This window comes from Rosa rugosa, chromosome 5, assembly GCF_958449725.1.
Source record: "Rosa rugosa chromosome 5, drRosRugo1.1, whole genome shotgun sequence".
In the NCBI taxonomy this organism is placed as follows: Eukaryota; Viridiplantae; Streptophyta; class Magnoliopsida; order Rosales; family Rosaceae; genus Rosa; species Rosa rugosa.
Window position 1 is genome coordinate 16,347,930 of NC_084824.1, and position 25,076 is coordinate 16,373,005.

Here is a 25,076-nt window from a genome sequence, read left to right on the forward strand (position 1 = left end):
TTTTTTTTAACTGTTTTTCAAGGTCCGGCCTGAAATAAATATAAAACGCAGAAATAATAATAATAAAAAAGCCCGAAGGCCCGAATGTTTGTGTTCTTTGACACATGTTTGTATTTTATTGGTAGGATAATATGCTTACAATATGTATGCTGCAGGGGATTACGATCCCACCTAAAGACCTAACCGGCTAACCCTAATCCCTCATTCCCTCAGCCTCTCTTCGAGATTTCAATTGACCCTCAGCCTCTCTTCGACTCACTCCCTCTGTCCCTCAGTTTCAGTCGCCACCGATCCACCGCAAAGTTCGACGGTTCAGCCTTATCTCTAAGCTCTAACCTCTCAGTCAGTCATCTCACTCCCTCAGCCTCTCAGTCTCAGTCTTCCTATTCATAATCTCGAACCGCTGAACCGCCGACCCACCGTGTCGCCGCCGACCCACGGCTTTGCTTCGACCCACTGTAAGTAAACCTTCTCTCTAGACTTCATTGTTGGGAACTTGGGATGTTGATTATGAAATTTCGAATGCATTCTCTAATGCGATTTCCTTTCAATCTTTCATGGCAGTGAGAAGATTGGTCTGCGAGGATGATCTACCATCAATTTTAGTCTGCAAAAGTGCAAGTTCGATAGCATCAATTTTGGGGTTTCTAAGCTCACAAGCTAAAATGGTGAGGAAGGTCTGCTATGCCGATTTACAATACTTTCTGTGTGATAATGATGCTTCCAGTTAATAGATTTGAATGTTTTGATTGATTTTGAGTTGTGAATTGTAGAAGAGATTGATTCTTTATTTCAATTAATGGGTGGGATGTTGGTCTTCGACCCATCGATCTCTCCGACCCACTGTCTGCCATCAATTTTGGTTATGATAACGGTACTTTCTGTTTTGATAGGGATTTTACTCTTAACATGGCCACTGATGATTCGACAATGGAGAAAGAAATTGTTCCAGCTTCTGAAAAAGATGGAAAAGAAGAAGAATAGCCTCCAACTTCATCGAATATCAAGAGAAAGAGGGCAGAGAAGGAAAAAATGAAGCCACTGAAGCCAAGTTCAAGGAGTTGGGTCTGGGAACACTTCGAAAAAATTGAGAAGCCGATTTACAATACCGTTGATGGAAAGCAGGTAAAAGTTGGCCATGAAGTAAGAGCTAAGTGTGTTCATTGCTTTACTGACCTTTCTGGTGATTCTAGTTTTAATGGCACTAGTACACTTAGTCGTCACCTTTCTGGTGTTCATTGCTTTTCATTTTTGAATTGCTGCTGGTCCTGTTTTTGAATTGTTGCTGGTTATGTTTTTGACTTATAGGGAACATGCCTTCTGTCCAAGCTCATTGAACTCACTACTGGAAAATATTGAAATGAAGCTGTTGGAAATTAGAATGCAGTTGCACTAAGTGAAAGAGCTGCAGCTTGGAATTTAGTGGATCTGTCCATTTGCAGTTTTAATCCATTGATGTTATGTTTACTTTATCATTCTACAATGTTTGGAACTTGATTTTAAATTTATTTCGGAGTTGGGACTGTTTGATTATGAATTGTTTATTTGGAACTTGGAAGATTTGATTGTTTGAAGAATTGAATCTGGAATTTGTTCTGTTGGAATGTGGATCTTGTTCAGTTGGACTTTGAACTGTTGGAATGTGCAAAACTGGAAGTCTGGAACATGTTTTGTTGTTCATTTGGTTTCATTTTAATGATTTTATCACTGAGCTGTTAATTTTTTTTTCTCCCCACAATCAGGTTTTTGGGCCCGAAAACCCGGCCCGTTAAAATCGGTCCCAAAAATAAATTTTCATTAATTGGGCCCGACCCGCAAAAAAAAAAACAACCGGGCCCATCAAATTTTACACTGTCTCGGCCCGATCCCAGCCCTAATCTAACTGAAATAGCCGATTCATTTCCTGTTTTCCTCACTTCCAATAATTTACACTTTAGTTGAAAGTCAACAAATCTAAGAGCAACTCCAACAGCTTCCCTATAATTTTTGTATTATAGGGAAGCAAAAGTCAAAGTTTTAGCCTCTTTTTCTTCTCCAACAGTCCAACTCCAACAGATTCTCTATTTTACAACAATCTCTAAAATCTCAATATTCTTCCTTAAAATTTTGGAGTTTGCTGTAAATATAGAAAATTTGGTTTTCTCTTTCCTCACTTTCCCTAAAATAGGGATAGTTATAGGGAATCTGTTGGAGCAAAAAATGCTTATTTTTCCCTAAAGTAGAGAAAAATCAAAATATGGGGAATCTGTTGGAGTTGCTCTAAGAGTCAATAAGTAGTCATTTTAACCCCAGTCGCGCTCTTCTCTTTGTGCTAGGGTTCTTACCCAGCACACCAAGACCACATCGATGAATTCATTGCCTCCATGACTGCTAGGCTGGCATCGACGTTGTCTTTGAAGGACAAGGAGGAGCCCGTTGATCTTGGCGATCTGAGGAAGAAAGGAAATGAGTTTGTGGCCAATTATTCCTATATGGTGTGACGGCTTAACACATGCAGAGCTTTCAATCACCATTCTTTCATGGGGGCTTTTCAATCAATGTGGAGATTAAATGGGACTTTGCATGTGCAGGAAAGACCGGAGGGGATATTTCTCTTCACATTCAATAATGCATGTGATATTCTTCGAATAAAAAAAGGAGGACCTTGGAGTTTTAACAGGACTCACATCGTTCTCAATGACTATGATGGGCACTTTCCCATCTCCAGCATTCCCCTAAACCATATTTGGATTTGGGTCCGTCTATATGGATTGTTGTAAGCGTTTATTACTCCGGCAACAGTGTCTTTGATTGGCGAGACTATTGGCCAAGTTATGGAGGTGGATTAATAAGGGCTGCATGAAGGAAGAGTTCGAGGTGGCTTTGTGTTTGAATGAGCCTGTGTGTTTAGGAAAGAGTTTTAGGGTTTCTACGCCAGAAACACTAGCTCTGACATTTCAGTATGAACGGCTCTTGGGCAGGTGTAGGGACTGTGGTTGCTTCAACCACGTGGGGGCGGAGTGCCCAGCGTTGTAAGAGGCGGCAGCGGAGGCTGCGGAGGGTTCCAATGGTATTGCGTCGATGCAAATTCTGCCGCAGAGAGGGATGCAGCCTCTGATGTTTCGAGCCAATGTTCCAGGCTCCATTTCTCCCAATTTTCTGGACCCCAAACTTAGAGGAATCTTTGGAAAGGTGAGGCAGCATGTAGTTATCCGACAATTGGGTTCCCATAAGAGGATTGGTGATGCGGCTTCTCAAGGAGGCGAGTCCACTAGGACTGGGGTTGAGGCGCTTGATAAGATGGAGGTGCAAGTAGTTGATGTGTCGCAAGAAGGAGAGGAATCCCAAAATGATGCTGTTGCAATGGAGGTTGCTATAGTGGAGGAGGCTACGACGAAGGTGGATACTCGGGTCACAAGTGTGCGTCGTTCTAGAGATGAGGTTGATACTATGTAGCCTAAGCGTGTGCGTCACACTTTGACTTTGACACCTATGGAGCTGGAGGCTGAGCATTTGAAGTTGGTTGTGAATGAGGAGGGCCTAATTGAAGTACATGTGCTGCTGGCATCGGACAAGAAGAAGGGATGAGGAAGACCTAGATGTAGGCACAACAAATTGGAGATTGATGGAGTTGCGAGTCAGCCTGGAACTCCACCTTCTACTCATTCTCAACCTTTTCCTCCTGAAGAAAAGGGTAAAGGTAAAATTTAGTTGCTTTGCCAGTTAACAAGTTCGTTGCTCCTGCACTTCGGAGCAGATTTTTAGTTGGAGATGGTAAGTTCTGATACAAAAATTGTGTGCTTAAGCGGGTGCTTGGCATATCTTCTGAGAGTTGTGTAGGGTTTGAACTTGTTACTTTGTTTTTAATTGTAGTTTTTGATGGCTTTCAATAAGAATGCATAGCAATGCTACAATGGGATATTATTTGCAAGATATTTGTTTCCCATTTAGGCAGAAAAGGCAAAAGCAGTTTCTTAATGCTTCGAGAGTTTAGGCTTTGATATATGTAATATCATGGCGGTGACTCTGTGAAGTCGTGAGAATATATGAATATTCATTCCCCTAAAAAAAAAACTAGGAGTGAATATTCATCCCCAACAGAATCCTTCATATACAATCAACTAAAATAGCCAATTGCTTTCCTGTTCTTGTCACTTTAGATTATTTATGCTTTGGACAAAGTAAAAAAATTCAAGAGCTGAAATGCATCTCCAACGGATTACTTCATATACAATCTAACTAAAACCGATTAATTTTATGTTTTCCTTAGTTCTGATAAATTATGCTTTGGACAACAGTTTAAAAAATAAGAGTAGAAATGCATCCCCAACGAATTCTTTCATAAGTTAATATACAATCTAACTAAAATAGTGCAATTGATTTCCAGTTTTCCTAACTTCCAATAATTTAAGCTCTGGACAAAAGCTAGCAAATTTAAGTGTCGAAATGTATCTCTAATAGATTCCTACATATACATCCTAACTAAATAGCATATTGATTTCCTATTTTTGTCGTTTCCAATAATTTACGATTTGGCTATTCAACTACTATAAACTATAGGGTAAATTACTTCAATGATACCTGAGCCCTGAGGTATGACCAATTAGACACTTTGGTACCTAGTCTTCAAAAGAGGACATTTTGATACCTGAACTTAGGCTCCGTTTGACACTTTGGTACTTATGTTAATTTTTTTATGTTAAATGTAAGGATAAAATTGACATTTAGTATATATGTATAAAATAAAAAAATAATAAATAGGAGTTTGTGGGACTTCATCATTTTTTGGGTCATCTGGGAGAAAATGAACATGAATTAATGCTTTGGGTTAAAAAGATGACATAATTGATTAAAAAATTTAGTCATCATTATTTAAACACTCACGAGACTAGTTTCGATGGAGTAGTCTCGTGGGTGTTCAAATCATGATTATTATATTTCTTAAACATAAAATTCAAATATTTCACCTTCAACATAACCCATAAGCATTAATTCATATCCATAAAATGATGAAGAACGGTAATCAACCCACAAAACTCATGTTTTTTATTTTGTTTTTATACATATATTCTAAATGTCAATTTTATCCTTATATTTAACGGAAAAATTAACAGAAGTACTAAAGTGTCAAACAGAGCCTAACTTCAGGTATCAAATTGTCCTCTTTTGAAGACTAGGTACCAAAGTGTCCAAATGGCTATACCATACCTCAGGTACCATAGAAGGAATTTACCCTAAATTATAAACTACTGTTGATATACCTGCATGTTGTAGTTAATTTTGGGGAGTGAAATTTGCACTCCCCTTTTTGTAAACCACACTCTCTTTGCTTTATATTCCAAAAATACCCCTTAATTAGTTCTTCATCTCTCTCTCTTCATCATTTCTACCATGTTTCAGTGACTTCTCTTACGATCTCTTCCCTTTAGCCGAAACCGACCCGACCTAGCTCATTGCCGACTTTGTGGACAGCGCTCTCGTCTTGTCTTCAAGGGTGCAACGCACGTTTAACATGGAGAACACATGGTTGTTTGACCTCCTTACTTTCTTCATTACTTCTAACAGGCCATCCCATCCCTTCTACCTCAGACCAGAAACCAATAAGTTTAGAGACAATCAATTTATTCGATCAACAGAAGTTGAGAGCAAGAAAAGCTGGGTAGTTTCTATACCTGAATAAAATATGGGCTCTTATGAGTTTGGGTAATTGATGCAACCTCCACATTAGCAACATTGAGGACCTGATATGAAAAATCTAAGCGAGTATATTATGGTGCAACCACCCCAAGCTACAAAATCACCCAATACTTCTTGAATGTTTGGGGATACTCCAGCAGACTCCTCTAGATACCACTACAATTTAAGATTTAGAACCAAGGGGTTGAGATTGTTATTCCAGGAACACGGTTAAGATTGATTGCCCAAATCTTTGGTTTTTGAAGTTTGATTGCTATAGTTTTACCCAATTTTGGCTTAAGAATGCATTATATTTGGAATTTTGGATTGAGCAGATGATGCAGAGGCAGAAGCTGTTGAAAATTGTGCTCTGCGTGCTCTGTTCACTGGACCGAGACTGGACTGTCGGCGAAGGTCATTTCCAGTGAGCGAAGAAAATGAGTGGCAACGAAAATATTAGAAGATAGTAGGGGTAATTTGGGAAATTCAATGCATAAAAGAGAAAATGGGAGTGTGGTTTACAAAAAGGGGAGTGCAAATTTCACTCCCCTTAATTTTCAGTAATTACATACAACGTTTTAATGTGGTTCACTTCATATACCCGCGAGGGTAGTTTTCACAATATATGTTCCCACACTATTTTTGTAATCTTCACATTTTTAATGTATTTAATGTTCATGTAATACATTTGGAAGAGAAATTGAACCCTAGCATCCACTCTCTCACGTGTTGGGTGGGCCAGGTGGCTGTGGTGCTGGGTTACATCTTTGTGTCCTTGTTGAGCTGCCTTTTACTTTCTTATCTTAGTTTACAGTTGTTATCTAGTAGGTTGTGCGTGGCTTTTACGCGATTAATAGTTCTTTGCCGACATGTGATAGGGCTATAAGGTCTTGTACCGATATGTATTATTCAGGACGTTCTTTCCACACTTATTACAATTTGAGACTCAGGTACGAAATCCCTTCAATTGGATTATGCAGTTTCATTAATAAGAGCTTAAAGAGTTAAGGGTAGTCACATCAACCATTATTTAAAAAAAAAAAAAAAAAGGGAGAGAAGGGGGTGCGTGCAGGCCCGCGGGGGGGGGGGGGGGGGTGAGGGTTGGCATTTTATTTTTCATAAACCACACCCTTGCATGCATATGTCCATTGAAAAATTATTCAGGAAGATGGGAGCGGTTCGTAAAACAAAAACAAAAAAGGTGCCAATTTTAGTCCAACATAATAATGAGACTTATTCCTTATCTATAAAATTTTACAACAACACAAAGAGATCTCATTATCTTGATAACCTAAGGTTTCTAGTCTAGCGTCGACATCAAAGACGGTGCTTATCAGGCTAGCGGTGAAAGAACGTCGATTATGTGGTTGAGACTGACAGTACGTAGCTATTGAAATTCTCTAATTATGATTGTAATCGAGTTGCTAGGATTTTGGTTACACTGTGATGAGAGCAAACAACCGTCATTGACCTTTGGTTGTCTGGTCTAGCTTATTTTTGGAGATGCACTTGGATTAGTTTTCTCTTAGATATGAAGAGTTGCAAGACACAGTAATAATTACACCTCTCCCACTTTCCCAAGGCTGCTTCTAGCTTTTCTTCACGCTACTCTAATTTCACCAAAATTCAAAATATGATAGACACCGAAGTGCTAAATTTTGAAAACAACACCAAAAAGGCAAAAACTCCAAATATATTCATAACTCCTATTATTGAAACGATGCTTGAATTCAGCACACTTGTTAATTACAAATTCATCTTTTTTCAGCACTCCTTTTTCGTTGTTCAATACAATACACGAGTCGCGGTAGCTCATTATCTAACAAAAAAAGAAAAAGAACAAAATGTTTTATATCTTCAAATTATCAATTTGAGACATTACATTACCATAGAGGAAACTGAACCCCAATGCAATCATTGGGAAGATTTCGGAGTGTCCAACAGCAGGAAGCAATGGTACTCTGCTTATTCACCAAAAGTGGAATCTCTAGACAATCAAATTGACCAATTAGAGGGTAGAAAAAACCAAACACCAACTAAGCATGTTTCAAAATAACTTGAAAGTTGAAACAAGACCTACCCGAGACATCAAGAGATGGGCTGCCCATACTTTCAACCCGACCCGTCTCGAACCCCCCCCATCCCAAAACCCTGAAAAAACCCTTTGGAATACAAACTTGCCCATAACAGAGACGAACTCCAATGGCGGCCAAGGACCACGACACCAGACTAAAGAAGCGGAAGCAAGTTTCCGGCGGCACTAAGCCGGAGACCCACCATACCTCCACTTCCAAGAAACTCAAGCTCGTCGGCTCAAAGCCCACCAATCCTCGAAACAATGACTCCTCTAAACCCTTCAAACGCCCCAAACCGGCGGGGCCTGACAACGCCGAGAAAACGACGCCGTTGTCGAAGAAAGAGCTTCGGGTCCGCGCTAAGGTGGGTGTCTGATGAAGTTTGGTTTTGGGTTTTGATGGCTTCTTGTAAATGCACCATTTTGATTTGTGGGTTTTTTTTTGGCAGGAGCTTGCAGAAGCTAGGAAGAAGAAGCGAAAGCGTTATTACAATTTAGAGCATGTGAGTGTTTGTGAATATCTACAAGGCATTTCATTCTGAGAATTATTAATATGAAAATGGAAATATCAGTAGGAGCTGGTTTAGTTTCTGCTTAGAGCCCTACAGTCCTTCTAAAGATTTCGACTTTACTTTATTTTCGAGATCAGAATGCAAAACCTGTGACTTTATGCATCATTTCGACTTTTATTTGTTGTTTCAATTTCTGCAAATACAACCACCAGTATGAACAAACACTATGTAAAATGCTTGAATGAAGAGGATTATGGCGACGGGCTGAAGTTATTTTTTTTTGACCCCTTTTTTAATAGGAGCTTGCGCATCTGTGGGAGAAGATGAGGAGTCGAGATATTTCAAAAGAAGATAGATATAAGTATGTAGTTTGAGAATTTATATTGCAATTCTGCGTTGAAATTCTTCAGTTATATGTTGTTTGACTTGATTCGACTGTTGATGACCTTTGCAGGTTGGTTGGCGAAGCACTTGAAAAAATGAAGGGGAAAATTCCTGAAATTGCTAGCTCCCATGTTTCTTCCCGTGTTCTGCAGGTGAATTGTTAACTCACTCTCCAAATGTTTCCAAGTCTTAAACCTCTGATTTCTTGCAATAGCCTGTATTTATGTGTTTTTTTTTTTTTACCTCAGACTTGTGTTAAGTACTGCACGAAAGCAGAAAGGGATGCAAAAAAGAAAAAAGCGGATGGGGATGCAAAAAAGAGAAAAGCAGAAAAGGATGCAGTATTTGAGGAGCTTAAGCCGCATTTTCTTACCCTTTCACGCAGTGCATATGGTGTTCATCTGGTGAAAAAGATGTTAGATAATGGTATGGTTCAACTAGGAAATAAATGTATAAAAGTTATTCTTATTATGTATATTGAATTTTTATTTTCTTATTGATATGTAAGTTGCTTTCTGTGCTCTGATTGGCAGCCTCCAAACAGCAGCTTGCGGAGTTTATTTCGTCACTTCATGGACATGTTGCATCCCTTCTGCGTCACATGGTTGGATCTGTAGGTATGTTGGAGATTATCTGTAGTACTTGGAGATAAATGTCATCAATACCCAGCCAACTATTTTTGTTCCTACTCTTACGCTCAGAAGGATGATAATGTTATTCTTCTGTAAATCCTGTTTCAGTCGTAGAGCATGCATACCAATTGGGAAATGCAACTCAAAAACAAGAACTTTTGGTGGAACTATATTCTACAGAACTACAGTTGTTTAAGGACTTGGTCTTGAAGAAAGAGGGAAGGTAAAGAATTATATCCAATAATTTAACACTGCGAGTAGTGTTCAATATATTCTTATGGCACTTTGTATGGTACTCGTTGAATTCCTAAAAGAACCACTCATGATATCCGTCTTAAAGTTGTTCTGTCTCCTGATTAGTGATCAAATTTCAGGTTAGTAGATATAATATCAAAGTTAGATCTGCAGAAATCTTCAGTCCTGAAGCACATGACTTCGGTGATTCAACCAATTTTAGAGAAAGGAATAGTTGACCACTCTATATTACATAGGGTGTTGATAGAGTACTTCACCATAGCTGAAGAGGTATGTTTGAGATATAACTTGCACTTTATTGTCTTATAAGCAATCTTTCTTGAAGTAAGTCTTTGCTCATGGTATACTCTTTTGCTTGTCATTCTGTCTTCCCCTTCTTAATATCAAGTATTTTTTTTTTGGGAAGTTCTCTGCCACAGATGTCATTAAACAGTTGTCAGGTCCTCTTCTTGTCCGAATGATTCATACAAGGGATGGATCTAGGGTTGGAATGCTCTGTGTCAAGCATGGCAGTGCAAAGGTTTATTGACATTTCTCTATTTTATTAGATCCAAGTGAAAATTTATTTGTAGTATATATGCACCGAGTTATGGCTAATGACTTCCACCATTTTTTAATGTCATGACTTACTTTTAGGAAAGAAAGAAGATAATCAAAGGAATGAAAGGCCACATACGTAATATAGCTAGTGATCAATGTGGAAGTATGGTAAGCATTTGGGATTCTTTGCTGTTATTACTTTATTGCTAGTATAAGAAGTACTTTACATTTTTTTATTCCATGCTTCTTCCTGTTTTGTTTCAATTGGTTCAAGTATGTGCACACATGACACAGAGCTTGCTTTAATATTTTGCATACATGATATAAGTTATGCAATACTCTGCAGGTGCTTGTTTCTCTTGTTTCAGTTGTTGATGATACGAAGCTTATTACAAAGGTTTGTTCTTCATGTGACACTAGTAGCTTTGCGGCATAGTTTATCAAATTATGTTGAACTCACAAAAGCTAAACACTCCTGATTACAGGTTGTCATTAATGAGCTTCAAGAACATTTAAAGGATCTTGTTTTTGATAAGGTTTGTGTCCTTCATGCAGCTTTGACTTTTTCTGGTAAATAAAACATTTAAGATCATATTTCTTTTACTGTGCTATGTTCTTGGGATGTATGCTGACTACTGGAAAGGACCTCCATAGGATCATCTATATTCTCAGACCCCTTCCCCTAGAAGAAACATAATGATTGATTGGCTAAATTTCTTCTTATCTCATTCATAAGTTATTGTTCATATATACTCATTGACCATAATTGCACATCGACAGTGGTCTGATTCCACCTTGCTCTCACTGGCTACATTCCTAAGAGCTGTTGTTAACTGTTTGCAAATTTCAGGATGGAAGGCGTCCATTGCTACAGCTACTTCATCCAAATTGTTCACGCTATTTGACTCCCTATGACCTGGCTTCTCTCAGTTTGTCTATCCCTTCTTTATCCAACAAGGTAAATCTTATATAACTACTGTAGAAAATAGAATTATATTGGGCTAGTGATCTATTTGCGTGGTGCTTACTGTATTCTGTCTCTTCATAGGTTGAGTCAGACATCCCTTCTGAAGGGATGGAAACTGAAACTAATGATCCTGATGAGAGTACCCAATTAGTTGATGGTGGAAAAAAAGATCCTTCAGTTCGAAGGCAAGAATTGTTAGTCAAGAGTGGGCTTGCTGAGGTTTGTTGCTTTATCATCTAACTACTTCCAATTTATATCACAATATCATATAGAAGTTGGTTTCGAATTCAGCTCAACATTTTTTACGATAAGAATATTGATTTTGATGATGGTATGCCTTGCAGAGGCTAGTTGATGTATGCATTGCAAGTGCAGGGGAGTTGCTTAGATCAAACTTTGGCAAAGAAGTCATGTATGAGGTACTCAGTTTACTTCTGTTGTTTCATTGTGAGATGAGTTTTCCTGAATTACCCTGATTTGTTTGTCCCATGGGCATTGGAAATGTTTCAAAAAAGATTGACACTGTTTCAATGTGGTTTTACCTTTTAATGCACGCAGGTTGCAACTGGGGGTGCTGATGGAATCCTCCACCCAACTTTGGATGACAAGTTGAATGAACTATATGAAGCTATAGCAACTCTTGTTGCAGAGCCCAAATCTGAAGAACCAAAAGAAGAACACCTCCTTGAAAATTTCCATTCTAGTCGGACCATTAGAAGACTAATCTTGGATTGCCCTGCATTCGCTTCCACTCTGTGGAATAAGGCACTGAAAGGGAAATGTGAATTGTGGGCCCAAGGTCACAGGTAAGCTTTCTCGTCTTTTACATACTTGATATTTCTATCTAAAATTAAATATGTGCAACTCTTTTTTCTTATACTTGGTTTTCTATTCCGTGATTGCAGCTGTAGGGTAGTCTCTGCATTCTTAGCATCTTCAGACTCTAAGGTAAATAAGCTGGCAAAGAAGGAGTTGCAGCCACTGATAGATGCTGGTACTCTGAAAGTCCCTGAGACACGAGCAGCCATTGGAACCAAGGAATGAAGAAATAGTCTTTGAGAACTGTAATGGCATGGTGGTCAGTAGCTAATTCACAATGCAATACCAATTCCCCATCCGACCAAGTTTTTTACACTAAATGCAGTTGAAGGCAAAGTTCAATTTTGTATGAGAGCATCTTTGTATGCGAGTATTATTTTTTTATATAACTATACAATGTGGATGGTACAGTCACAATCTGTTATAAAATGTCATTTTGATTAACAAGATTCTATGCATTTGTGATGCTTATTTATAATTAATGGTATTACTTTTCTACGTTTCCCTTTCTCCTGACAGGGAAATGTTGCTACATTCTGATACTTGAAATTAAAATGAAATCTACACAATAAATGCCTTACCAACTGTTTCAGGAAATTCAGGATTTTGGATGATTTGGAATCTAAGCCATGACAATTGCAATCAATGTGTTACCAGATACCAACTCAATTGAAGGCAATCATCATGCCAATGCAAGAAGAGAAGTTAAAAGAATTTGTTCTCCAAGAAATGAATTCTTCATTATTTTTGAATGAATGAAACAATCTATTTCCTAAAAGCTACGAACGAACACAAGTAGATCTACTCTTTAAAACTCCCCTTTCTGATCTGACCTCAAATACTGGAGAATCATATGTAGCCCTACTAGCCCTTCCTTGTTCATAATTCAATATATGATGCCCTGTTCTCAAGCACCAAAAGCTCCGAGATTTATCTTTGTCGTAAATTCGAGTCCTGACATGGGGATATCCTTGAACCACATGATCAGATGGGTTGAAAACAGGGGTTTCCCTGCTCAACCTAGGATTAGAATTGCTCTGAAACATATAAGAAGTTGGACTGAAGAGCGAGGATTCATTTCTTGATGCTGCATTATTAGCCCTCAGACAGTTTTCGATCACTCTTGCCTCTTCTCTAAACCGGTTTCTCATATCTTTCAGGCCCTTGATAACTTTACAAGACCTCGAACTGCTTGTGGGATTCCAACCCTTGTGTTCTGAAGCCTTGGCATTGCTGGGAGTCTTGTAGGTTGTGTAGGGGATTGTACCACACTCAAAGCAGAACTTGCTCCATCTCTCCAAGTCAAAAGCTCTTCTATTTTCATGATCAGAGAGGCATGAATATGCCTGAAATGATATAGTCACCAACATTTCAAACCCAGTGTTTCAAATTAAATACTAAATCCCAATGCGAGTACAATGCAATTGAATGCACTAAACCATAAAGACGCTAAATGGCCCATTTTGTCAGAAAAAATTGAAGGGTCTGCATTTTCTCACCAATTCATGTACTAAATTAGGTGAGGAATAAATACTGTCAAAATAAATAAAAAATTTGTCTTCTACATATTTGGGGCAACTGAGTTTTAATGGGTGTGTGGACTCATAGGATTCTCTCGTCCACTTTTCCCCAGATCAAGAACTTCAAAAGGTGGAATTCTAACCTCTGAGACAAGTTTGAAGGCAACTTCAGCCTTGGCATGCTTGTTCTTATCTGGGTGAAGTTGTAAAGCTGCACACAAAAATCATTACATTACCAAACCAAGCAATTTTCACAGCTTGGGTATTGGGAATATGCAAATGCCAATTCTTAAACGTACCAAGTTCATGGTATCTCTTTCTTATAACATCAATCCCAGCTGTTTCTTCCACCTATAAATTTCCAGAAACGTAAATAGTAGTATCATTTAAAGAAATAAAAAAAAAAGAAACAAGAATGCATTTAACGTTTTGAATGAAGAAGCGTACCCCAAGAAGACGATACCAATCGACGAAAGGTGAAGAAGATCGAACAGGGCTGGTGCAATGCCTATGAGAACAGGCAATGGAGAATTTCGAAATGGAGCAAATCTCTGTCACCAACTGCGATTTGAAGTCAGATTCATGTTCCATTTTCTCCAACCAAGGAAGGGAAAAATGGAGGTGGCCAGAGAATGGAAATGAATGAGAAAATCAAAGCTAAATTGGGTAGCAAATATATTGTGGGGTTTTGGTGTGCATGTTTTGTTTTGGAGTTTTATGCGTGTGAGAGAGAGAGAGAGAGGCGCAGTGATTACGAGGTAAGGTGGAGCGGTTCAGAAAAAAGAGCCAAGTTTGCGGGTGAGATTTTTGAAAGTGGATCAGTTGGTGCGGGAAGGAATAGGACGAGGTCAGCCGTTGATCTTGCCACGTGGAAGCGTTTCAGAACAGTCTTCACGGTCATTATAGTCCTTCGGTTTTACTCTTTGTAGCTTTTATGCTCGAGGTTCAAATTTTTGAATAAAAATAAGTTATTGACTCTTATATTTTGGAAATTATTCTATGCACCAACGGTGTAAATGACCCAATACTTATAAGATGATCTCAATCCTTGATATTTATAATTAATATTTTTATTAATAACCTAAGAGTGTATTTAGTATAGTCTAACCATCCATTTATGTCGCTGCAAGTGCACGTCGGTGCATTGAATCATCCCCCCTTATATTTCAAGCAATTCATGGTCATGTTAATTTGTAGGTTTAGTGGTTGAGAACATAAAACTAGAAAATCGATGATGATGCCTTCATTTTAATTACATTTTTCACTTTTGTCTAGCTATATGGTACTCTTTTCTTCGTTTGAGATTTTGTTGTATTGGACTACTTTATCGAGTAAAGTTTGATGAAGTCACTCAATGATGCCTGTTTTGATCGCATTTAATTGCAAATTTAACCATAAAATCTATGTTGATAAAATAGAAATATATTTGACTAATAGTTGTTACTTTGAGTCATAAATTATCTTATACAAAAATCTAAACTGTAGATCGCACGTATATCTAAAAATTGACGATTCTCGTTTTTTTTTTTTTTTTTTTTTTTGAAATAAGGGCTGGTGCGGCTGCCCTCAAGCCTCCATAAATGAAACTGTTGAATACAAGGGGGGGGGGGACATTGAGCCTAAACCCCATATTACAATAAGAACCTAGAGTACATCCTGAAAAGAGATCAAGTGACGACCCTACTAACCAATTGTATTCAAAACCACACCAACTAGCAAAGAACTCGCTCCAGACGGTTCTATTTGCTTCTCAGCGGTGACACAACGAAGAGATAACTAGATCTGCAACTCTTATACAGCTAAGCATAATGTCCATTCTCACAGCTCTCCTATCGTATTTAGTGAAAGATGATTGTAGAAAAAAAAAAAGTGAGATACGGCAATAATTATGACCAACACTCTTGATTTGTATGTGCATTACACTCTTAGAAAGCGATTCTCCTAATTAAATATGGAATTCATTTTTCATATTCGGTGATGATGCATGAAATTTGAATGTGCAAATTGGATAAAAATATCACCTAATCAATCAAGGTTCTCATGTTAGTTGATATTAGGTGCACAACTGATTCACCTATGCATATAGCTTAGAAGTAACAGAATCTGATTAAGTACTTCAACAGAAAAAGAAAATTAGTTAGGTGAAAATGGTGAGTGGATGATAATATATGAGGGGGCTATCATGACAGTAAGACACTAGCTAGTTCATAGCAAATCGAATAATGTTGCAAATGTCAGTATCAAATTGACTAATTGCTGTCTTAAACTGATCCAACAAATAAAGTCACAGATTAAAAGGGTCCCAGAATTGAATGTTGCAGCTAAAATAATGCTGCTGACAGAAAAAAAATTGAGAGATTCATGATGAACTAGTGTTAAAGAGGACCATAGCGAATGAATTCTTCTCTCTTTAGGTAGGTGCACAAAACTAATTTCAACATGAATCACCCCCACAAAAACAATGAGAAACTTCACGTGAAAAGATTAAAGGGGAAGGAGCCTCTCTAGCTAGTACTAGTTTTACGTGGGAAAATTCAATACTTGGTAAAACAGAATCCTCCATTCTTCTAGCAAGTAGGTAAGAGTTTTGGAGTTAGGAACATATATGCTCGGATATAGATCCGTAAATGTTCAGAGCAATTCTATACATGCATACGAACATGAACAATCGAGAATTGTTTACGTAAGTTATAAAACTATTAAATGCAGAACTTGATGCGAACTATAGTGTATACCAGCAATTTAGGTTAAATTCACCTCTATGCCTCTGACAAGAAAATAAAAGCAAGTATCAGCAATTGAGAACGGTTTGTTTTACGTGATGCTCGAAGAGAACTACAATGGTTGCAAGTAATTTAGGTTGATTTATCCATTTGGGTTTTAACCTTTTGAGACAATGTGTGTTAAGAAGAGTTAAAAGACTTGGATCTTTAATTAGTTTAACACTCGATATGGAAAAGTTAGACTGTTAGGGTTTATGGGGTCACAGGCTTGACAGTATTGTATAATGGCTTCTTCTACCTGGAGTAATGTGAGGTTGTAGGGTCATGATTATCATATGATGATGATGGAGCCCAAAAACACAAGGCATCTTTGAAAAACTGACCTAGTTTCGAATTCCCATGCCCAATAGTTTCCACTCTAGTAGAATCTTTCTTAATTTGAGGAATCCAGGGATTTGAAATTTGACCTTTAGCCATTTTGTCATTAGCACAGCATTGGCTATGGAGCTTTTGTTTTGAGATTGGTGTGTCTTAGTGATTAGGATGTAGTTTTTGTTTTATTAAGAAAAAAATTCCAATTACAGTAGATAATTAACTATTTTATAGTAGTCAAATTACATAATGTTAATTTATATGTCGATTGAGAATTTGAGTTTATTTGGTGCTCAAAAATTCAATGCCTAATTTGCGGAATAGGTGAAAAGGTTTGAATATCAGACCCTAGGTTTGTTTTATACTCCATCTTTCGAACTACGTGCATTGGCTTCGTCTCCTGGGCTAACTCCAATGCTTTCATCCTGCTCAATGAAGGTTTGTGTTTCCTCCAATTAGCACTCTAATGATGTTGGTCTATTACTGCAAAATGCACATATATATATATATATATATATAGATATATATAGATATATATATAGAGGCCCGATCAAGGGCGGACGTCCGCACTGTCGCTAAAGTGCGGACGTCGATGCAGCAGGCGGCTTCCAGGCGGCGGCGGCGGCGCGGGCTGGCCGGAGGGAGGCTGGAGGCGTCTCAGACCTCTTCTGGGCGGAGTTCGAGGTTGGAGGAGGTCGGGCTTGCCGGTTTCTGGGCAGCCACCTCACCTGCAGTTGCAGGTTCTGTGCAGCATAGCAGAACCGTCGCCGGCGACTCCATCGGACCGCAGACCCCTCCGCACGACCCCCAGCATCCCTCCGGCAAGCCGCGCCACGCCGTCGCCGCTTGATCGAGGCCGGAGCAGCGACGTCCGCACTTTTTCTGGGTTGCGGACGTCCGCTCTCGAACGAATCCGTAGATATATATATATATATATATATATATATATATATATTTATACAGTCCGGCTACGGTGCTGACGATACGGATTTCCCGTTTTCCCCCACTTTCCGATCACATTTTCACATCTTAACTGTTCAGTTTTAAGGCCCTAATGTATAGATCACATCTGCAAAATTTCAGCCAATTTGGTGATCGTTAAGGCATCCAAAACTGCAAATTACAACAATATACACAAACGGTTCCGGTTCGACAGATTCGGTTCGTTTGTGTAAATTGCAGTTTTGGATGCTTTAACGATCACTAAATTGGCTGAAATTTTGCAGAGATAATCTATACATTAGGACCTAAAAACTGAAAGGTTAAGATCAAAATATGTGATTGGAAAGTGGGTGAAAACCGGAAATCCGTATCGAAATTTCGGTACGGACGTCCGCACTTGAGAAAAATCATATATATACAGTCCGGCTACAGTGCGGACGGTACGGATTTCCCCTTTTTCCCCACTTTCTGATCACATTTTCACATCTTAACCGTTCAGTTTTTAGGTCCTAATGTATAGATGACCTCTGCAAAATTTCAGCCAATTTGGTGATTGTTAAGGCATCCAAAACTGCAAATAACAACAATGTACACGAACGGTTCCGGTTCGACAGATTCGGTTCGTTCGTGTAAATTGCAGTTTTGGATGCCTTAAAGATCACCAAATTGGCTGAAATTTTGCATAGATGATCTATACATTAGGACCTAAAAACTGAACGATTAAGATCAAAATATGTGATCGGAAAGTGGGTGAAAACGGGAAATCCGTACCGAAATTTCAATACGGACGTCCGCACCTGAGAAAAATCCTATATATATATATATATATATATATATATATAGCTGGAAAAGAGCAATGGACTATGAGATTTTAGGTTTTTAACCTATGAGTATACTGGTAAACAATTAAGTGCTTGACTATTCATCTGCCCCAACAAATGCGTAGAGTGTAGACTCATGAAAACATTTACCAACTGAAATATATAGGGATTGAGAATTTGATCAAGCTTCTTTTAGGTTCACCTATATCATAAGGATTAAGGATCATAGGAGGAGAAAGCAAAACAGGTTGGACCCAAAATTGGGATGCGGACATTGAAGATGAAACATGTACACTTTCCATAAATTTGTCCACATCACAATTTAGTTGCTCTGAGTGTGACGCTTAGATAATCAAGTGCCTCCATGATTTAAGTTTGTTGAACAAGAAGCATACAATTTATTGTTAAGTTATCACAAATGGAAGATGATATAAACACATTTGTGCAACCCCACCCTGCACCATACAAAACAACTAGGTGGATATTGACAATGAGACGACTAGAAGTCATCAACAAATTATGGATTTTTGCTTGTGATGGCAAAATGAAGTAGTTCGCAAATTACTCACTTCTTTTGTTTCAATTTCATTGTCATTGTCTTAGTTTTATGATATTGTAAAGTACTTCGTCTTATCCTCTACATGTGCTTCTCACTTCCTCAACAATTAGCACTCTTGAGTCTTGCCTTCGGTTAAGCTCCTTTCGAAGTTCAAACATTATCACAAAAGCTATACTATGTGCTTTTAAGAAAACCTACCATGAATATGAAAACTTGGGTGATAGGAAGACAAGCTAAAACAGTCAAAATATAACGAAAAACTAGAGACAATTTTGGCTGAATAATTCTTTGTATCATTCACCTTCCAAGAAGGAATTATATACAAATTACAATTGTGCCTAATAAGACAAATATTATTCCTAAGGCAAGTAGTAAATCAAATAATACTACAGATATTACAGAATATTACAGATCACAGAATATTACAGAATATCTACATAAATAAGGTAAGTATGACTCACGTCAACACTTCCCCTCAAGTTGGCGCATACAGATCACGAATGCCCAACTTGTCAAGTGAGTCATGAAATGCCTTACTCGATAGTGCCTTAGTGAGAACATCAACCAACTGTTCTTCTGAGTGGACAAACGGAAAAGAGATAAGCTTAGCATCAAGCTTCTCTTTAATGAAATGTCTGTCGACCTCAACATGCTTAGTTCTGTCATGTTGTACTCGGTTGTGAGCAATATCCACTGCTGCCTTATTATCACAATACAAATCCATGGCTCGTTTGGGTTTAAATCCCAAATCACGAAGTAAATTTCTCAACCAACGTAACTCACAAACTCCATGAGCCATATCTCTATACTCTGCTTCAGCACTTGACCTGGCCACAACCTTTTGTTTCTTACTTCTCCAAGTAACAAGATTACCACCTACAAAAGTGAAGTAACCAGAAGTGGATTTTCTATCCGTAACACAACCTACCCAGTCTGCATCTATATAACCACTAACATCCAGATGATTATGCTTTGAAAACATCAAGCCTTTTCCAGGTGCAGACTTTAAATACCTCAGAATACGGATCACAGTTTCCATATGAGTTTCACTTGGATTATGCATGAATTGACTCACAACACTAACTACATATGCAATGTCTGGTCGAGTATGTGAGAGATAGATTAATCTGCCAACTAACCTCTGATAGCGAGCCTTCTCTGTAAGAGTTTGATTAGGGTACTCAGCCAGTTTATGATTCTTCTCAATAGGAGTATCAGCAGGTCTACAACCTAGCATTCCTGTCTCTGTCAACAAGTCAAGCACATATTTTCTCTGACACAAGAAAATTCCTGAACTCCCCCTCGTGACCTCAATCCCCAAAAAATATTTAAGAGAACCAAGATCTTTCATCTCAAACTCTGATGCAAGCAGATCTTTTAATCTTTCAACCTCCTCTGAATTATCACCAGTAATTATCATATCATCGAAATAAATAATCAAGGCAGTTAATTTACCTTCACGGTGTTTAAGAAACAATGTATGGTTAGAGTTGCTCTGTTTGTACCCAAAACGACGCATAGCTTGAGAGAATCTACCAAACCAAGCTCGTGGTGATTGTTTGAGTCCATACAAGGACTTATTCAACTTACACACAAATCTTCCTCTTGTGCTTGCGTTATATCCTGGTGGTAGATCCATATAGACTTCTTCAGATAGCTCTCCATGTAAAAAGGCATTCTTCACATCAAACTGTTGCAAAGACCAATCTAGATTAGCTGCTAGAGACATCAACACTCGAAAAATATTAATCTTTGCTACTGGAGCAAAGGTCTCCTCATAATCCACGCCATATGTTTGAGTATATCCCTTTGCAACAAGTCTTGCCTTATATCTGTTCACTGAACCATCTGCATTGTGTTTGATAGTGAACACCCATCTACATCCAACAACTCTTTTTTTTTTTTGTGGAGGTGGCACCAACTCCCAAGTATTATTCTTCTCCAATGCCTCCACCTCTTCATTCATCGCTTGAGACCATTTGGGATCCTTGAGAGCATCATGCACTTTACTAGGAACACATACAGAGGATATTTGATTCACAAATGAAGCATGGGATTTGGATAACCGATGGGTGGATACAAAGTTAGTTATGGCATACTTAGACTTAACATCTAAACTTGGTTCATATTGACGAGGTGGTATTGATACGCTCAAAGCAAGCGCATAATTTAACCCTGAAAACATCGTTAGTAGTATAAGCAAATAGGGATCGTTCTATTCCGGGGATTGAGGGTACACCTGTCATTGTCAAAAAAAACAAATAAAGAATTAAAATAATAAAGTAAAAAGTATTATGTACAAAAATAAAATAAAGAATAAAAATATATACAAGTTAATATAAAAAGGGGGGTTTTGAGATTATAGAATTGGAATTAAAATTAAATGAAATAAAGAAAGTGTAAAAACACATATACAAGGGTGGAACACAAGAAACAAAGATCAAAACTACAATCATATGAATGAAATCCAATTACAATTCCTATAGTTGATTATCTATGTCATGAGAAATAAGTTGACCATGTGAAACATTCAAAGCAAATGATTTCCCATATTTTACTTTCCTTGAATATTTAATCTAAGTGAAAGCACCTAAATTAAACCTATTGAACATGCAATCATAGTCTAGAAAACTAGCTAATCAAGAACACATTCAATGCATGAAGAACAAAGAAAGGATGTCAACCAAAGTGCACAACCTAGTATGAAAAAGTCCATCTATTTGCAATCCTCCTTAATTGATTTCGACTTTTGTCCAAAGCCTTTACTACTTAAATCTAGCACCAATTACATGCATATATCCTAAGTTGGCCATCAAAGAACACGTACATATAAAAGTTTTCCATAATCCAAAATCAATTAAGCAATCTCACATAAGCAACATAAAAATCAACATAAAGAAATCACAATTTTTATTCAAACATAGAAATTGGGCTTAAACTTTGCCCATAATGTTATTGTTAACTAGAAACAAATTCCTACGAAATTAAATAAGGAAAAAGAATGAATTACACCGTGAGTTGGAGATGGAGATGGAGTGCTTGAAACGTTGAAATCTTGAATCTTGGAAGCAAGCCTTCAAGGTGGACGATGGAGGATATGATATTCCCGGCTCCTTCTTCTTCTTCTTCTTCTTACTTGAAAACGCAGAATTTTGCAACTAGAGAATGGAGAGAAAAATGGAATGGAAATGGAGAGACAAAGAAGATGAAATGGATGAAGGAATCTACTTAGAGTGAGAGGAGAAGGTGTTTATATAGGGAAGAAAAAGAAGAGTGAAATGATAAATGGAAGAAAAATAATGAAAGTGGTTTGTAAAATATGGAAAAGATGGAGTAATGATGAAATGAAAGCAAGGCATGAAGGTGCAGAAGTATGGAAGTGATGATGATCTATTGGAGCAGAAAAATATATCCAAGGAAAAAGAGAAAAGCATCTAGCTTTCTTCATGTGGGTAGGAAACTTGAACATGTGGTGTTGAGCTGTTTTAGGTCAGTTTCTGTCCTTTTATTCCTTCAATTATTTCTCCAACAGGAATTCAGTTTTGGCTCGTGACTTCTTCATATGAAATTATCTACCATGAGTGTAGATCATTTTGGTAAAATTTCAGAATTTATTTCCATGCCTTTGGGCTGGAAATGCTGCTGGACCTCTTACAGGTCCAGTTTTCCAGTTTTGCTTCTGCAGGAAATTGGGCTGACTGTTTGAAGGCCTTCCACTCAATTATAGCTCTGGCACTCTTCATAAGAAATGATCCTTAGGATGTGTAGAATGGATCTGGAAAGTTTCAGCTCATTTGAAGTTCATTTGGTCCGGCGGCCGCTCCTTCTTCCTTGCTTGGCTTGGTTTCTCCTAGCTGGAGTAGGAAAATGTGTAAAATTGACATTTTAGTACATTTCCATTTTTCTCCACCATTTATAGGTAAGTGTGGACCTAATGCTCATTTCACCATCATTTACTCCAATGTACCTAAGAAAATAGAAATTGAGTTAAAAATCGATTCGTTAAGGAATTAACTAAGCAAAATGTGAGGAATTAACTATTAAAATACCACTTTAAAATGCTCCTATCAAATTCCCCCACACTTAGCTTTTGCTAGTCCCTTAGCAAAATCAAAAACTAACAAACCAAAAAGACTATGACACAAAACAAAGAAACCAACGAAAAAAAAAGACTAAGTATGGAAACAAAAACACAAAGACTCAAAGAAACCAAAAACGTAAAACACAAAGCAAAACACAAAGAAAAAAAATGTCACACATAAAAGAGTAAATTCAAAGACAAAGACCAAGATGTTGACATCACAAAGACCTCTATTGCCCTTTAACATATTGACTCAGAAATCTCTTACTTTCACAACACCAAGATTAGCACTCAACCAAGAATCAATGTTAAGCATTCGAGAGTTAATTAAAACATATGATCCACACATACACAAGTAGGACTTGGTTGTAACAATGGTGATGGGGTTTAGCTTAGCATGCTTCAGACAAGTATGATTCATATCCTCACAAGGTATATCCACTCTTTCTTCTCTCAGATCAAGGCAATGCTTAAAAGCTTATAATCACTCATTTATATGTGAGAGAACATATTTTAAGGCAGTCAAATAGCTCACATATATAAGAAACGAAAAGCACTTTGTGAATATAATTTTTTTTTCAAAAGATCTCATGAAGGATATCAACTACTTGCACGAATGGACCCAAGCCATAGGTTCAACTCTTGTAACTCATCTCCACATCAAAGGCTGTCCCATCTTAAGGATCAAGAAGGTCTTCTCAAAGGGTTGTAATGGGGCTAAGGCTCAAAGTTTTCAGAAATGAAAGGTATGGAATGTCAAAGTATCCTAAAAACCTAGCAGAGCTCATGCAGATGTAGAGAGACTTCTAGAAATCCACCAACTCAAAATGCCACACCCATAGAGGTAAAATAAAAGGGCTAATGTCTTCATGTTGGGCCCAACCTTCCTTCTAAACTTCCTTTGAACTCTAGTGAAATGGACAAAGGTCAAATTTTTCTGTAGTGGGCCTTCAATTCAAAGCAAACTCCAAAATCACTAAGTATGGGGGATGAAAGTCCATAAACATATATATATTTTTTCTTTCTTTTTCTTTTTAGCCGTACACAATTTTTCTCTTTTCTTTTCATTTTTTCACGGCTTCAACATATCTTTTTCTTTATGGACAAGTCTATCCCCACACTTGAACTTTCACCTCTTCTCAATCTTCATCCTTAGCACCAAACCCATGTAGTATGTCTCAAAAGATAGCTCCACTAAGTTTTTAGAACAAAGGGTAGGATTATCACTATACTAAGGTTCAGGGGTTAAGGATTTTTAGGGTGATGAAAGAAAAGGCTTAATGTAGGCTCAAAGGGGTTTATCTAGGGGGGTCCCACGACGGGCACAAATGGGGACACAAGTTTATTTAGCAATGGTGGTAATTCCTAGAGAACCTCTATCCCTTCCAGAATCAGGGCCATGTATTGATATCACGTCTCAACAAGCACAAGAGCGAATTCTAGCATTCTCTAGTCAATTAAACTTAATCTATGGCAAGCAGTCAATCAAGATGAAAGAATAATGAGATCATCAAAACATCGCCAAGAAATTAAGAATATATTTTTCATTTCACTCCAAGAAAAAGGGACATGGTTCAATTATCTCACATGGATTTTATGAATCACAACTCATCTTAACATGCTCATATTCTGTACCAAGTTCATGCAATCCATATCCACTACAAGTGCATACATTTTTCATATATCTCAATTAACCAAAGAATACCATGTTAAAATCATCTCAATGTTGTGATCCTCTTTTAGTCATGATTTCAGAGATATAGAATCATCCCAGACAGTTTGAAAGGCATCCTAAGACTCAAAACAAAACAAAAACAAGAACAACACATAAAGTGATGCAACATACAAGAAAAAAAACGTTTTGGACTTAGGGATATTTCTCTTCTCCTTTCGGTAACTCCTTTGGAACATGACCAGGTGAAGAGAGGAACGATTTTGGCGGAGCTCAGCTCACTTGATTTACAGGGGACGAGACCCTTTGTCAGCACTTCTCATATCCAAACTAGACCTTTAGACATCACATCCCATTGGATGCGCCTACGATGAAGAAGATATTTACCCAAAATTCATTTTGACTCTAACAACAAACAAACAAAACAAACAAACTAAAGAACAAAGATAAACAAAAACCAAAACATGAATATAAAACCTAAAACAAAGTTAACGATTTTTTTTTTTTTTTTTTTTTTAATTTAATTTTTTTAATTTTCTGATTTTTCT

At 37.7% G+C, this 25,076-nt stretch overlaps 3 protein-coding genes and 1 long non-coding RNA gene across 4 annotated transcripts in view; 2 read left to right on the forward strand and 2 right to left on the reverse strand.

The window, feature by feature from the left end:
- LOC133711268 (uncharacterized) overlaps positions 1–25,076 on the reverse strand; it is a 64,762-nt gene that overhangs the window by 21,081 nt on the left and 18,605 nt on the right. The window lies entirely within an intron of this gene.
- On the forward strand, positions 207–1,713 carry LOC133713093 (uncharacterized). Its single transcript, XR_009847773.1, has 4 exons — positions 207–458; positions 565–668; positions 894–1,125; positions 1,309–1,713. It is a non-coding gene; the product is annotated as an uncharacterized LOC133713093 (long non-coding RNA).
- On the forward strand, positions 7,808–12,290 carry LOC133710992 (pumilio homolog 24). Its single transcript, XM_062137150.1, has 17 exons — positions 7,808–8,094; positions 8,179–8,232; positions 8,541–8,602; positions 8,696–8,777; positions 8,874–9,051; positions 9,159–9,242; positions 9,366–9,480; positions 9,632–9,782; positions 9,919–10,032; positions 10,149–10,220; positions 10,399–10,449; positions 10,538–10,588; positions 10,903–11,010; positions 11,101–11,238; positions 11,364–11,438; positions 11,578–11,825; positions 11,925–12,290. The coding sequence occupies exons 1-17, from the start codon at positions 7,858–7,860 to the stop codon at positions 12,061–12,063; spliced, it is 1,959 nt and encodes a 652-aa protein (XP_061993134.1). The 5' UTR covers positions 7,808–7,857; the 3' UTR covers positions 12,064–12,290.
- Positions 12,544–14,073, reverse strand: LOC133710993 (dnaJ-related protein rsp1). The gene is made up of 4 exons (XM_062137151.1): positions 13,806–14,073; positions 13,658–13,709; positions 13,502–13,569; positions 12,544–13,184 (listed from the first exon to the last, which is right to left on the reverse strand). Exons 1-4 carry the CDS (start codon positions 13,947–13,949, stop codon positions 12,618–12,620), a joined length of 831 nt encoding a protein of 276 aa, XP_061993135.1. The 5' UTR covers positions 13,950–14,073; the 3' UTR covers positions 12,544–12,617.

Excerpts from the sequence above, each read along its gene's own strand:
- LOC133710993 (XM_062137151.1), bottom strand. The coding sequence starts at position 13,949 with ATGGAACATGAATCTGACTTCAAATCGCAGTTGGTGACAGAGATTTGC. Across the intron at positions 13,710-13,805 it reads ATTGGTATCGTCTTCTTGGG|GTGGAAGAAACAGCTGGGAT; the intron begins GTACGCTTCTTC and ends GGAAATTTATAG. Across the intron at positions 13,570-13,657 it reads AAAGAGATACCATGAACTTG|CTTTACAACTTCACCCAGAT; the intron begins GTACGTTTAAGA and ends TTTTGTGTGCAG.
- LOC133710992 (XM_062137150.1), top strand. The coding sequence starts at position 7,858 with ATGGCGGCCAAGGACCACGACACCAGACTAAAGAAGCGGAAGCAAGTT. Across the intron at positions 10,221-10,398 it reads GTGATCAATGTGGAAGTATG|GTGCTTGTTTCTCTTGTTTC; the intron begins GTAAGCATTTGG and ends AATACTCTGCAG. Across the intron at positions 10,589-10,902 it reads AGGATCTTGTTTTTGATAAG|GATGGAAGGCGTCCATTGCT; the intron begins GTTTGTGTCCTT and ends TGCAAATTTCAG.